This window comes from Oncorhynchus tshawytscha, linkage group LG12 (assembly GCF_018296145.1).
Source record: "Oncorhynchus tshawytscha isolate Ot180627B linkage group LG12, Otsh_v2.0, whole genome shotgun sequence".
Lineage (NCBI taxonomy): Eukaryota > Metazoa > Chordata > Actinopteri > Salmoniformes > Salmonidae > Oncorhynchus > Oncorhynchus tshawytscha.
Genome location: NC_056440.1, coordinates 74,836,926 through 74,852,387, shown reverse-complemented (window position 1 = coordinate 74,852,387; position 15,462 = coordinate 74,836,926). Strand labels below are relative to the sequence as shown.

At 44.4% G+C, this 15,462-nt stretch overlaps 1 protein-coding gene across 1 annotated transcript in view; it reads right to left on the bottom strand.

Moving 5' to 3' along the window:
* The window catches only part of LOC112264241 (protein unc-13 homolog C-like), a 235,001-nt gene that overhangs the window by 127,883 nt on the left and 91,656 nt on the right, over positions 1 to 15,462 (bottom strand). The window contains exon 18 of the mRNA XM_042331063.1: positions 11,340 to 11,425. Coding sequence (XP_042186997.1) covers positions 11,340 to 11,425 — 86 coding nt within the window. The remainder of the gene's footprint in view (positions 1 to 11,339; positions 11,426 to 15,462) is intronic.

Below are 15,462 nucleotides of genomic sequence, written 5' to 3'. Positions count from 1 at the left end.
ACATACAAAGTGAATATATAAAGTGAAAAACAACAAAAATTAACAGTAAACATTACACATACAGAAGTTTCAAAACAGTAAAGACATTACAAATGTCATATTATATATACAGTGTTTTAACAATGTACAAATGGTTAAAGTACACAAGATAAAATAAATAAGCATAAATATGGGTGTATTTACAATGGTGTTTGTTCTTCACTGGTTGCCCTTTTCTCGTGGCAACAGGTCACAAATCTTGCTGCTGTGATGGCACACTGTGGAATTTCACCCAGTAGATATGGGAGTTTTTCAAAATTGGATTTGTTTTCGAATTCTTTGTGGATCTGTGTAATCTGAGGGAAATATGTCTCTCTAATATGGTCATACATTGGGCAGGAGGTTAGGAAGTGCAGCTCAGTTTCCACCTCATTTTGTGGGCAGTGAGCACATAGCCTGTCTTCTCTTGAGAGCCATGTCTGCCTACGGCGGCCTTTCTCAATAGCAAGGCTATGCTCACTGAGTCTGTACATAGTCAAGGCTTTCCTTAATTTTTGTGTCAGTCACAGTGGTCAGGTATTCTGCCGCTGTGTACTCTCTGTGTAGGGCCAAATAGCATTCTAGTTTTCTCTTTTTTGTTAATTCTTTCCAATGTGTTAAGTAGTTATCTTTTTGTTTTCTCATGATTTGGTTGGGTCTAATTGTGCTGCTGTCCTGGGGCTCTGTAGTGTGTGTTTGTGTTTGTGAACAGAGCCCCAGGACCAGCTTGCTTAGGGACTCTTCTCCAGGTTCATCTCTCTGTAGGTGATGGCTTTGTTATGGAAGGTTTGTGAATCGCTTCCTTTTAGGTGGTTGTAGAATTTAACAGCTCTTTTCTGGATTTTGATTTAGTGGGTATCGGCCTAATTCTGCTCTGCATGCATTATTTGGTGTTCTACGTTGTACACGGAGGATATTTTTGCAGAATTCTGCGTGCAGAGTCTCAATTTGGTGTTTGTCCCATTTTGTGAAGTCTTGGTTGGTGAGCGGACCCCAGACCTCACAACCATAAAGGGCAATGGGCTCTATGACTGATTCAAGTATTTTTAGCCAAATCCTAATTGGTATGTTGAAATTTATGTTTCTTTTGATGGCATAGAATGCCCTTCTTGCCTTGTCTCTCAGATCGTTCACAGCTTTGTGGAAGTTACCTGTGGTGCTGATGTTTAGGCCAAGGTATGTATAGTTTTTGTGTGCTCTAGGGCAACAGTGTCTAGATGGAATTTGTATTTGTGGTCCTGGTGACTGGACCTTTTTGGAACACCATTATTTTGGTCTTACTGAGATTTACTGTCAGGGCCCAGGTCTGACAGAATCTGTGCATAAGATCTAGGTGCTGCTGTAGGCCTTCCTTGGTTGGTGACAGAAGCACCAGATCATCAGCAAACAGCAGACATTTGACTTCGGATTCTAGTAGGGTGAGGCCGGGTGCTGCAGACTTTTCTAGTGCCCGCGCCAATTCGTTGATATTTTTGTTGAAGAGTGTGGGGCTTAACCTGCATCCCTGTGTAACCCCACGACCCTGTGTGAAGAAATTTGTGTGTTTTTTGCCAATTTTACATGGATTTATAATGTCGTATGTTTTACCCCCAACACCACTTTCCATCAGTTTGTATAGCAGACCCTCATGCCAAATTGCGTCGAAGGCTTTTTTGAAATCAACAAAGCATGAGAAGACTTTGCCTTTGTTTTGGTTTGTTTGGTTGTCAATTAGGGTGTGCAGGGTGAATACATGGTCTGTTGTACGGTAATTTGGTAAATAGCCAATTTGACATTTGCTCAGTACATTGTTTTCATTGAGGAAATGTACGAGTCTGCTGTTAATAATAATGCAGAGGATTTTCCCAAGGTTACTGTTGACACATATTCCACGGTAGTTATTGGGGTCAAATTTGTCTCCACTTTTGTGGATTGGGGTGATCAGTCCTTGGTTCCAAATATTGGGGAAGATGCCAGAGCTAAGTATGATGTTAAAGAGTTTTAGTATAGCCAATTGGAATTTGTTGTCTGTATATTTGATCATTTCATTGAGGATACCATCAACACCACAGGCCTTTTTGGGTTGGAGGGTTTTTATTTTGTCCTGTAACTCATTCAATGTAATTGGAGAATCCAGTGGGTTCTGGTAGTCTTTAATAGTTGATTCTAAGATCTGTATTTGATCATGTATATGTTTTTGCTCTTTATTCTTTGTTATAGAGCCAAAAAGATTGGAGAAGTGGTTTACCCATACATCTCCATTTTGGATAGATAATTCTTCGTGTTGTTGTTTGTTTAGTGTTTTCCAATTTTCCCAGAAGTGGTTAGAGTCTATGGATTCTTCAATTGCATTGAGCTGATTTCTGACATGCTGTTCCTTCTTTTTCCGTAGTGTATTTCTGTATTGTTTTAGTGATTCACCATAGTGAAGGCGTAGACTCAGGTTTTCCGGGTCTCTATGTTTTTGGTTGGACAGGTTTCTCAATTTCTTTCTTAGATTTTTGCATTCTTCATCAAACCATTTGTCATTATTGTTAATTTTCTTCGGTTTTCTATTTGAGATTTTTAGATTTGATAGGGAATCTGAGAGGTCAAATATACTGTTAAGATTTTCTACTGCCAAGTTTACACCTTCACTATTACAGTGGAACGTTTTACCCAGGAAATTGTCTAAAAGGGATTGAATTTGTTGTTGCCTAATTGTTTTTTGGTAGGTTTCCAAACTGCATTCCTTTCATCTATAGCATTTCTTAATGTTACTCAGTTCCTTTGGCTTTGATGCCTCATGATTGAGTATTGCTCTGTTTAAGTAGACTGATTTTGCTGTGGTCTGATAGGGGTGTCAGTGGGCTGACTGTGAACGCTCTGAGAGACTCTGGGTTGAGGTCAGTGATAAAGTAGTCTACAGTACTACTGCCAAGAGATGAGCTATAGGTGTACCTACCATAGGAGTCCCCTCGAAGCCTACCGTTGACTATGTACATACCCAGCGTGCGACAGAGCTGCAGGAGTTGTGACCCGTTTTTGTTGGTTATGTTGTCATAGTTGTGCCTAGGGGGCATATGTGGGAGGGAATGCTGTCACCTCCAGGCAGGTGTTTGTCCCCCTGTGTGCTGAGGGTGTCAGGTTCTTGTCCGGTTCTGGCATTTAGGTCGCCACAGACTAGTACATGTCCCTGGGCCTGGAAATGATTGATTTCCCCCTCCAGGATGGAGAAGCTGTCTTCATTAAAATATGGGGATTCTAGTGGGGGATATAGGTAGCACACAGGAGGACATTTTTCTCTGTTAGGATAATTTCTTTTTGAATTTCTAGCCAAATGTAGAATGTTCCTGTTTTGATTAATTTAATGGAGTGAGTTAGGTCTGCTCTATACCAAATTAGCATACCCCCTGAGTCCCTTCCCTGTTTCACACCTGGTAGTTTGGTGGATGGGACTACCAGCTCTCTGTAACCTAGAGGGCAACCAGTGGGTCCATCTCCTCTATACCAGGTTTCTTGCAGGATGACAATGTCTGTATTACCGATTTCTTTGGTGAAGTCCGGGTTTCTGCTCTTTAGGCCAAAGGCAGATGACCTCAGGCCTTGGATATTCCAGGATAATATAGTGAAGGCTTTTTGTTCCATAGAGTGTCCAATGTTGTTGGTCGTGGTTTGGCCTCAGGCCAGTAAGTGTGAGCAGAGCCTGCTGAGCATCTGGTACATGCCATTGGCTTGGGCGAGTGTGAGAGTGGGGGTTGGGACTGTTTGCCCGCTCACTACCTGGGCGTATGTGTGGCTTCCATGTTGAGGCCCTCTTTGCGGGGGTGGGGTGCATGGGGTGGGCAGGAGTGGCATAGGTCTGATCTGAGGGGGCCTAAATGGAGTGTGGGCATGGTTGACGTGGGGGGTGTTGATTGGTTGGGGTGGGGGTGTGGATGTGTCTGGGTGTACTGTGGTCTGGATGTAATTCCTCTTGGTGTGGGTCCTCTATGTGTAGGTCCAGGGGGGGGGGTCCTGCAGATCTGGGAGGGTGTCTCGCTGGTCTGGGTGGTCTGGGTGGGGTGTCTATTGATCTGTTGCTCCTGTGTGAAGTGTTGGGGATACGTTTGAGAGCGATGTCCTTTAGAGTTCGGGCAAAGGTGGGCACTGCTGCCTTGTAGAGGTGGACCTGGTCATAGAGGCTGTTCAAGTCAAGGGTGGAGTGGTGGGCCAGGAAAACGTTTGGTTTTGAGGCACAGTCACGGGAAATACTTGCATTTACCCGCTGTATTGTGGCGGGGTGGAAGTCTTTTCGTGGTAGCAGGGTGGAGATAACCACTTGTGCGTTGGGGAAAGTAGAAGAAGCCTTTTCAATCACTCCCTTCAGTGCTGTGGCCACTCTTTCCTGCTGTGCTCTCAGGTCGTTTGTGCCTGTGTGTATTATTATGTGGCTGGGTGAGCCTAGTTTGGCCTCAGACAGAAGGTCTAGGGCGCGCTGGGTGTTTGGACACCAGAGTTTAGACACACTGTGTTTGGGAAAAAGTTTTTTTTCTTCTATATATTTCCCATTTGAGTCCATAAGTAGTACAATCTGTGTCTTGTGTTTGTCCTCAGTGGGTGTGGGGGGGTTGACAGAAGGGCTATCAGGGTGGCTGACAGGGGGGGTGCTCAGAGGGGGTGAGAGCCTCTGGGCTTGGGGTTCTTCATTTGTCTGTTGTGCTGTGATGTCGACTCTATGGTCAGGGTCTGGTGTGGACTGTTCTGCTGTGGTGTCAAGACTTTTGTTGGGTGCTGAGGTGGGCTGTTCTGCTGGCTTCTCTGTGGGGGTGGCCACCTCTCTAGTGGGTTGTTCTCTGTCACACGCCGTCCCCCTCAACTTCTCCTCCATCCCCCTCACCCTCTCCTCCATCCCCCTCAACCTCTCCTCCACCAGCAGTCTGATACTCTCCTCTAGTGCTCTGTTCTGCTCCTCTTTCTCCTGTTGTATTTGTCTCACCACTGTCCAAAGTGCAGATATGTCTCTGTCCACCTCCAGCTCTTCGGGTCTGGTTAAGGGGCTGTTGTTGTGCTGGACTGTTGTCTGGGTCTGTGCTGACTGAAGTGTAATCACCTGCTGTTCCAGCTCCACCTGCCTTATCTCCAGCTGGGTGAATTTGTCCTTCATTTCAATGAGGGAGTGGTAATCTGTGCTGGGAGGTTGACCCGCCGCTGGGGGTTGCTCATCTGTGGGGTTACATAATGAAGAGGTCTGGTCTGATCCTCTCGGGGTGGGGGTATCTTTATCAAGGGAGAGCTTCTCCTGCTGGGCTAATTCTTTGATTAGGTGAAAGTCCAGCTGAAACTGTTTGTGGTTACTCTGTACCATTACTGTTCCGGACTTATAGATATTTATATTACTTAACTCAGAGTCCTCGTTGTCAAGTATTCTGAGTTTCCACCCCTCGTTAATCCCCCCTCTCGTGACAGAGGGGTAGTGTGCTAATATAGCACTGTGCCATGCCAGGGGATGGTTTGTGTGGAAGATAAGGTTGCTGATGTTCCCATTTTTGTAATAGTCAGCAAAAAGTGTCTCTTGATTTTCCACAAGGAGCTTCATTTTGTAATATTTTCTTGCCTTATCATTCTTTACATGCAAAGGGTACTGTATTTTAATTGCCTCTGAACAGCGGGAGGGAGCTTCTAAGGCCTCTCCATTTGGTTGGGGTAGACTGTGTGACTCTCCTGCCATTGTTGGGCTAATGGGCTTTGACACCTCTCACTTGACACGTCAGTGCTATTTGAAGCTGTATAAAGCTTGGCAGAATTATGTTAGAATTCAGTATGTTAGAATTCAGTCCTTATAAAGTAATGTTGTGTATATTTCTTCTTGACTTTTGGAAAAAAGAATATATAGTTTCAGACTAAGCATTACTCACTCAGTTCCAGGTTGGATGGTGTTTTCAGGTTTCTGTTGATTTCCAGAGAATTTGCTGTATAGAAAAAATAAATCTTGGTAGTTGTGAACCTTCCAGGTGATTCCGTAATTCCGTCCAAAATCAGGTTGTAGGTTTTAAGTTTTGATTTGAAGTGGGGGTTATGTTGTCGAGGGTAGAATCCAGTATGTGTTCCTGACAAAAAATCAAAGTTTATCTAACTCCTAATCTATCTTTTTTAAAGAAAATGCTGAAAAATGCAGGAGCTCATCTGATTGTGACTTCTGCTCTGCTCTCTCTCTCTCTCCATCCCTCTCTCTGCATCTCTCTCTGCATCTCTCTCTGCATCTCTCTCTGCATCTCTCTCTGCATCTCTCTCTCAAACACAACATGAACTGCCGCCTGCCTTTATATTGAAACTGTTGCTCTATCAGCAACTCTCTCTCCATCTCTCTCTCCATCTCTCTCTCTCTCTCACACACAAACTGACTTGGGACGTTCTGGTAATGTGCATGCTAGAGTGTGTGTGTGTGTGTTTGCGTGAGTGCGTGCATGAAGTTATTGTATATAAGTGAATGAGGATAATGCAGTGGGATAGTTTAACCCTTTGACATGTACGAACACACGGGTGTGATCATTCTAAAGTGGTCCCTGCATTGTACGCTCAATCCGCTGTGATTAGAACACTTATTTAGAACGTCCAGTTAGGATTGACGCAACAGTTAGCGTTTGAGCTGGCCACATTGTTTTTTTTCACAGAAACACAGTCTTCACAACGTTATGTCGTCCATGTGAAAGGCTAACACAATTCTCATCCAAACCAGAAAATGTCAGCTACATTAGTTGTAGCGCTAACTGAGGAAAGAGTGACCTAACACAAGCGGTCATATTTAGCTAACGCTGACAGAAACCGTAATTAGCTAATAGAAATTACTATTTACAATTCATCATATCACGGGTGACCTTACCAGTGATCTAAATAATTTAATAAAACGTGATGGGTGTTTTGTGCGGGCCGCCATATTTGTTTTTTCATGTCAACCAAAGATAAGATGTTGCAAGATGAGTTGGGTCTGTTTGCAGTATGCATGTTGAATGGGGTGTGTCGTTTACCATCATTCACTTCCTGAAGTTTACTCAAAAGACGATTGAACCATCCCTTCACTTCATTTTGTTCTAGCATCTTTGGTCTGGCAGACATTTACGTGACAACCGGAATGCATTTTATGATGTCAACAAACATGGCGCCATGCTGTACACTGTGCCTGGACTGGACCTCGGTGTCAAGGAAGGCTCCTGCCATGGAGCGGGACTAGAAGCCGTGTCTGGACTGGGCATCGGCGCAGAGGAGAGCTCATGTCATGGAGCTGGACCCCGTGTTTGGAAGCTCCGGACCGTTGACCCTCGCCGAAGGTTCCGGACCATTGACCGTCTCAGGTGATTCCGGGCCGTGGACCGTCCCAGGAGGTTGCGGACCGTGGACCGTCCCAGGTGATTCCAGGCCGTGGACCGTCTCAGGAGGTTCTGGGCCGTGGACCATCTCACGAGGTTGCGGACCGTGGACCGTCTCTGGAGGTTCCGGACCGTGGACCGTCTCTGGAGGTTCCGGACCGTGGACCGTCTCTGGAGGTTCCGGACCGTGGACCGTCGTTGGAGGTTCTGGACCGTGGACCGTCTCTGGAGGTTCCGGACCGTGGACCGTCGTTGGAGGTTCTGGACTGTGGACCGTCGTTGGAGGTTCCGGACTGGGGACTGTCGCCGGAAGCTCTGGACTGGGGACTGTCGGCGGAAGCTCTGGACTGGGAACCGTCGCCGGAACCTCTGAACTGGGAACCGTCGCCGGAAGCTCTGGACTGGGGACCGTCGGCGGAAGCTCTGGACTGGGAACCGTCGCCGGAAGCTCGGGACTGGGAACCGCCGCCGGAAGTTCTGGACTGGGGATCGTCGCAGGAAACCTGGTGCGTGGGGCCGACACTGGTGGTACCAGAGTGGTGACACGCACTTCAGAGCGAGTGCGGAGAGAAGGAACAGGACGTACTGGACTGGGGAGGCGCACCGGAGGCCTGATATGTGGGGCCAGTACAGGTGGCACCGGACTGGTGACACGCACTTCAGGGCGAGTGCGGGGAGAAGGAACAGGACGTACTGGGCTGTGAAGGAGCACCGGAGACCTGGTGCGTATAGCCTGCATAAATTGTACCGGTTCGATGACACACTTCGCACGACAAGTACGAGGAGCTAGCACAGGACATACTGGTCTGTGGAGGGGTACATCTGGGCGAGTGCGAGGAGCAGGCAAAGGACGTACCGGACTGGGGAAGCGCACTGGAGGCCTGATGCATGGGACCGGCACAGATTGCACCAGACTGGTAACACGCTCCTCCAAACGCCTGCGTTTCCGCATACTCCTCGCCAACTCCATTCTCCGGTATCCCTCCTCGCACTGTTCTATTGAATCCCAGGCGGGCTGTGGCACTCTCCCTGGGTCAACCGACCACCTCTCTACCTCCTCCCATGTTGTCACTGGTTCACACCTCGGCTCTCGGGCTGTCTTTTGGGCTTTCCTTGTGGCCGCGAACCCCGCGTCGTCCCTGTTCTCCCTTCTCTCCTTGCATCCTCTGTGACTCCTGCCAAGGAAGTATCTCCTGTCCTTCCATTATTTCCTCCCAGGTCCAACTTATTTTCCCCATCGTTGCCCGCTGCTTGGTCCTTGACTGGTGGGATATTCTGTTACGATCGCTGGAATCATACTCGGACCAACGTGCAACGTGATCTGGGTTCCACATCTTTTATTTAAAGTAAGTGAACCACACAACAAAACAATAAAGAAATAAACTAAACGTGACGACAATGTTGTGCTAACATGCAACTACACATAAACAATATCCCACAAACAGAGGTGGAAAAAAAGGCTACCTAAATATGATCCCCAATTAGAGACAACGATTACCAGCTGCCTCTAATTGGGATTCATACAAAATCACCAACATAGAAAAACAAAACTAGAACCCCACATAGAAACAATAAACTAGACTAACCCCCAGTCACGCCCTGACCTATTGTACCGTAGAAATGAAGGCTCTATGGTCAGGACGTGACACTTAGTTTGATAGGAACCCACACATGTCCAAAGTTATTATTAATAGTGAAGGCAATGTGGACGCCAGCCGGAAAATGTGCCAGGGAGGAAAACGTTTGTGCTTGGGCTCTCGCCAAAGAGAGACATTTGTCTGGCTCAGTAATGTGTCAAACAGAAACGGTCCGCTACAGTGAAATGGGCGGAACACACCTCAATTCAAACAGTTGTTAGAAAATAAAAACAACTTGTTAAAAAATCATTTGAAATTGACAAGTTGCTCTATAGCCAATAGATCATTAGCAGGCAGCGTACCTTGGTCTGAGGTCAGTGTGGGTGAACTGTTCTGTTGTGTAACAATCCCATTTTGGAAAAGTAAGTGCATTCTGACACCACGCGCATAAAAAATACTGGCCACTGGTGAGGTCACTGCTTTCCTTTCTCCTCCAAACAGATGGAACTAACACACAATGACCTGCTTTCTTAATAGCACTGACTGGGGACATTCACACACACACACGCACTCACATACACACACGCACTCACACATGAAGGCAGGCAGGCAAGCTTGCAGTCTGACACACACCGCCAGATGCACAGCCCCATACCAGTTCAGGTTTAGTTGAGATTTATGTAGATTTATGTTCTCCATTTTTTACTTATTTTTTTATTTCATCTTTATTTAACCAGGTAGGCTAGTTGAGAACAAGTTCTCATTTGCAACTGCGACCTGGCCAAGATAAAGCATAGCAGTGTGAACAGACAACACAGAGTTACACATGGAGTAAACAATTAACAAGTCAATAACACAGTAGAAAAAAAGAGAGTCTATATACCTTGTGTGCAAAAGGCATGAGGAGGTATGCGAATAATTACAATTTTGCAGATTAACACTGGAGTGATAAATGATCAGATGGTCATGTACAGGTAGAGATATTGGTGTGCAAAAGAGCAGAAAAGTAAATAAATATAAACAGTATGGGGATGAGGTAGGTAAAAATGGGTGGGCTATTTACCGATAGACTATGTACAGCTGCAGCGATCGGTTAGCTGCTCAGATAGCAGATGTTTGAAGTTGGTGAGGGAGGTAAAAGTCAGCGATTTTTGCAATTGGTTCCAGTCACAGGCAGCAGAGAACTGGAACGAAAGGCGGCCAAATGAGGTGTTGGCTTTAGGGATGATCAGTGAGATACACCTGCTGGAGCGCGTGCTACGGGTGGGTGTTGCCATCGTGACCAGTGAACTGAGATAAGGCGGAGCTTTACCGAGCATGGACTTGTAGATGACCTGGAGCCAGTGGGTCTGGCGACGAATATGTAGCGAGGGCCAGCTGACTAGAGCATACAGGTCGCAGTGGTGGGTGGTATAAGGTGCATTAAAATACATAGCTAATATAAAACCACTGAAGAATTGTGGTAAAACAAATAGAAATTATGATGTATGGGAACGAATGCCCTAATCTAATATCTTAAACCTCTGGAAATAGAATGCCTACATGCAAAACCTTAATATCCAATAATGATGCAAGCAGGTCCCATTATAATGAGATAACAACTTTGTGCTATGGTCAAACCGGTCATCTGTTTTCACAGATTTTATGTAAGAGGAGGGAGGAGGAGGGCGAGGTAAGAGGAGATATGTGAGCGTGTGCAACACTGAAAGTGTCCTCCCTGCAACACGGAAACACACTCCCTGGAGCGACACACCCCCACGACACACTCACAAAAGCCTGCCACCATAACTCTGATTTAGATAGTAATATAAGTATATTGTGTCCTCTGAAGGAAAGCCCTACTTTAGCTCTGGGGAAGAAAGCAAAGAGAGAAGTAGGGAGAGCAGAGAGAAGAGGGAGCGAGTACAGATAGAGGCAGAGAGATAAAGAAAGATTGAGAGAGAGAGAGAGAGAGAGAGAGAAAGAAAGAAAGATTGAGAGAGAGAGAGAGAGAGAGGGGTGGAGAGAGAGAGAGAGAAGGGTAGAGAGAGAGAGAGAGAGAGAGAGAGAGAGGGGTAGAGAGAGAGAAGGGTAGAGAGAGAGAGAGAGAGAGAGGGAGAGAGAGAGAGCAGAGAGAAAGAAAGAAAGATTGAGAGAGAGAGAGAGAGAGGGGTGGAGAGAGAGAGAGAGAGGGGTAGAGAGAGAGAAGGGTAGAGAGAGAGAGAGAGAGAGAGAGAGAGAGAGAGAGAGAGAGAGAGAAAGAAAGAAAGATTGAGAGAGAGAGAGAGAGAGAGGGGTGGAGAGAGAGAGAGAGAAGGGTAGAGAGAGAGAGAGAGAGAGAGAGAGAGAGAGGGGTAGAGAGAGAGAAGGGTAGAGAGAGAGAGAGAGAGAGAGGGAGAGAGCGAGAGCAGAGAGAAGTGACACACAGGGTTTTGACAGATCAATAGCATTTCCTACTAACCTTCCATGGCGTATTTCATGTCCAGGGCAAACAGGTTCCATATGAACTCAGCGCTGACCTTCCCCATATTCAGCTCTTGGGGAAATCTGTGGGAGGAATTACAATGGATCCACATCACACTCATTTCCTCATAATCACAAGCTTGACTGGACACTCAGACTGCCTGGTTCTGTCTCAAATAGCACCCTAATCCCTAGCTCTGGTCAGAAGGAGTGTGGAAGTGGGTTGGACAGAAAATAGGGTGTCACTGGAGATTTGGGATAAATTGGTTGAATCTCAGAGGAAGAATTCAACTGAAGATCTAATAACCCCGAGAGAGAGATAGAGAGAGAGAGATAAAGAGAGAGATAGATAAAGGTATTTAGGTAGATAGATAGAGAGATAGATAAAGAGAGATAGATAAAGGTAGATAGATAGAGATAGATAAAGGTAGATAGATAAAGAGAGATAGATAAAGGTAGATAGATAAAGAGAGACATATAAAGGTAGCTAGATAGATAAAGAGAGATAGATAAAGAGAGATAGATAGTAGATAGATAAAGACGTTCCACTGTAATAGTGAAGGTGTAAACTTGGCAGTAGAAAATCTTAACAGTATATTTGACCGCTCAGCTTCCCTATCAAATCTAAAAATCTCAAATAGAAAACCGAAGAAAATTAACAATAATGACAAATGGTTTGATGAAGAATGCAAAAATCTAAGAAAGAAATTGAGAAACCTGTCCAAATAAAAACATAGAGACCCGGAAATTCTGAGTCTACGCCTTCACAATGGTGAATCACTAAAACAATACAGAAATACACTACGGAAAAAGAAGGAACAGAATGTCAGAAATCAGCTCAATGTAATTGAAGAATCCATAGACTCTAACCACTTCTGGGAAAATTGGAAAACACTAAACAAACAACAACACAAAGAATTATCTATCCAAAATGGAGATGTATGGGTAAACAACTTCTCCAATCTTTTTGGCTCTATAACAAAGAATAAAGAGCAAAAACATATACATGATCAAATACAGATCTTAGAATCAACTATTAAAGACTACCAGAACCCACTGGATTCTCCAATTACATTGAATGAGTTACAGGACAAAATAAAAACCCTCCAACCCAAAAAGGCCTGTGGTGTTGATGGTATCCTCAATGAAATGATCAAATATACAGACAACAAATTCCAATTGGCTATACTAAAACTCTTTAACATCATCCTTAGCTCTGGCATCTCCCCAATATTTGGAACCAAGGACTGATCACCCCAATCCACAAAAGTGGAGACAAATTTGACCCCAATAACTACCGTGGAATATGCGTCAACAGTAACCTTGGGAAAATCCTCTGCATTATCATTAACAGCAGACTCGTACATTTCCTCAATGAAAACAATGTACTGAGCAAATGTCAAATTGGCTTTTTACCAAATTACCGTACAACAGACCATGTATTCACCCTGCACACCCTAATTGACAACCAAACGAACCAAAACAAAGGCAAAGTCTTCTCATGCTTTGCTGATTTCAAAAAAGCCTTCGACTCAATTTGGCATGAGGGTCTGCTATACAAACTGATGGAAAGTGGTGTTGGGGGTAAAACATACGACATTATAAAATCCATGTACACAAACAACAAGTGTGCGGTTAAAATTGGCAAAAAAAACACAAATTTCTTCACACAGGGTCGTGGGGTGAGACTGGGATGCAGCTTAAGCCCCACCCTCTTCAATATATCAACGAATTGGCATGGGCACTAGAAAAGTCTGCAGCACCCGGCCTCACCCTACTAGAATCCGTCAAGTCAAATGTTTGCTGTTTGCTGATGATCTGGTGCTTCTGTCACCAACCAAGGAGGGCCTACAGCAGCACGTAGATCTTATGCACAGATTCTGTCAGACCTGGGCCTTGACAGTAAATCTCAGTAAGACCAAAATAATGGTGTTCCAAAAAAGGTCCAGTCACCAGGACCACAAATACAAATTCCATCTAGACACTGTTGCCCTAGAGCACACAAAAAACTATACATACATTGGCCTAAACATCAGCGCCACAGATAACTCCCACAAAGCTGTGAACGATCTGAGAGACAAGGCAAGAAGGGCATTCTATGCCATCAAAAGGAACAGAAATTTCAACATACCAATTAGGATCTGGCTAAAAATACTTGAATCAGTCATACAGCCCATTGCCCTTTATGGTTGCGAGGTCTGGGGTCCGCTCACCAACCAAGACTTCAAAAAATGGGACAAACACCAAATTGAGACACTGCACGCAGAATTCTGCAAAAATGTTCTTCGTGTACAACGTAGAACACCAAATAATGCATGCAGAGCAGAATTAGGCTGATACCCACTAATTATCAAAATCCAAAAAATAGCCATTAAATTCTATTACCACCTAAAAGGAAACGATTCCCAAACCTTCCATAACAAAGCCATCACCTACAGAGAGATGAACCTGGAGAAGAGTACCCTAAGCAAGCTGGTCCTGGGGCTCTGTTCACAAACACAAACACACCCCACAGAGCCCCAGGACAGTAGCACAATTAGACCCAACCAGATCATGAGAAAACACATTGGAAAGAATTAACAAAAAAACAGAGCAAACTAGAATGCTATTTGGCCCTAAACAGAGAGTACACAGCGGCAGAATACCTGACCACTGTGACTGACCCAAAATTAAGGAAAGCTTTGACTATGTATAGACTCAGTGAGCATAGCCTTGCTATTGAGAAAGGCCGACGTAGGCAGACATGGCTCAAGAGAAGACAGGCTATATGCTCACTGCCCACAAAATGAGGTGGAAACTGAGCTGCACTTCCTAACCTCCTGCCCAATGTATGACCATATTAGAGAGACATATTTCCCTCAGATTACACAGATCCACAAAGAATTCGAAAACAAATCCAATTTTGAAAAACTCCCATATCTACTGGGTGAAATTCCACAGTGTGCCATCACAGCAGCAAGATTTGTGACCTGTTGCCACGAGAAAAGGGCAACCAGTGAAGAACAAACACCATTGTAAATACAACCCATATTTATGCTTATTTCTTTTATCTTGTGTCCTTTAACCATTTGTACATTGTTAAAACCCTGTATATATATAATATGACATTTGGATTGTCTTTATTGTTTTGAAACTTCTGTATGTGTAATGTTTACTGTTAATTTGTATTGTTTATTTAACTTTATATATTATCTACCTCACTTGCTTTGGCAATGTTAACACGTTTCCCATGCCAATAAAGTCCTTGAATTGAATTGAATTGAGAGAGAGATGGATACAGGTTGATAGATAGAGAGAGATAGATAAAGGTAGATTGATAGATAGATAAAGAGAGATAGACAAAGAGAGATAGATAAAGGTAGATAGATAGAGAGAGAGATAGATAAAGAGAGATAGACAAAGGGTCCTGGGGCTCTGTTCACAAACACAAACACACCCCACAGAGCCCCAGGACAGCAGCACAATCAGACCCAAACAAATCATGAGAAAACAAAAAGATAATTACTTGACACATTGGAAAGAATTAACAAAAAAACAGAGCAAACTAGAATGCTATTTGGCCCTAAACAGAGAGTACACAGTGGCAGAATACCTGTCCACTGTGACTGACCCAAACTTAAGGAAAGCTTTGACTATGTACAGACTCAGTGAGCATAGCCTTGCTATTGAGAAAGGCCGCCGTAAACAGACCTGGCTCTCAAGAGAAGACAGGCTATGTGCTCACTGCCCACAAAATGAGGTGGAAACTGAGTTGCACTTCCTAACCTCCTGTCCAACGTATGACCATATTAGAGAGACATATTTCCCTCAGATTACACAGATCCACAAAGAATTCGAAAACAAATCCAATTTTGATAAACTCCCATATCTACTGGGTGAAATTCCACAGTGTGCCATCACAGCAGCAAGATTTGTGACCTGTTGCCACAAGAAAAGGGCAACCAGTGAAGAACACACACCATTGTAAATACAACCCATATTTATGCTTATTTATTTTCCCTTGTATTCTTTTAACCATTTGTACATTGTTACAACACTGTATATATATGTATATATATATGTATAATATGACATTTGTAATGTCTTTATTGTTTTGAAATTTCTGTATGTGTAATGTTTAC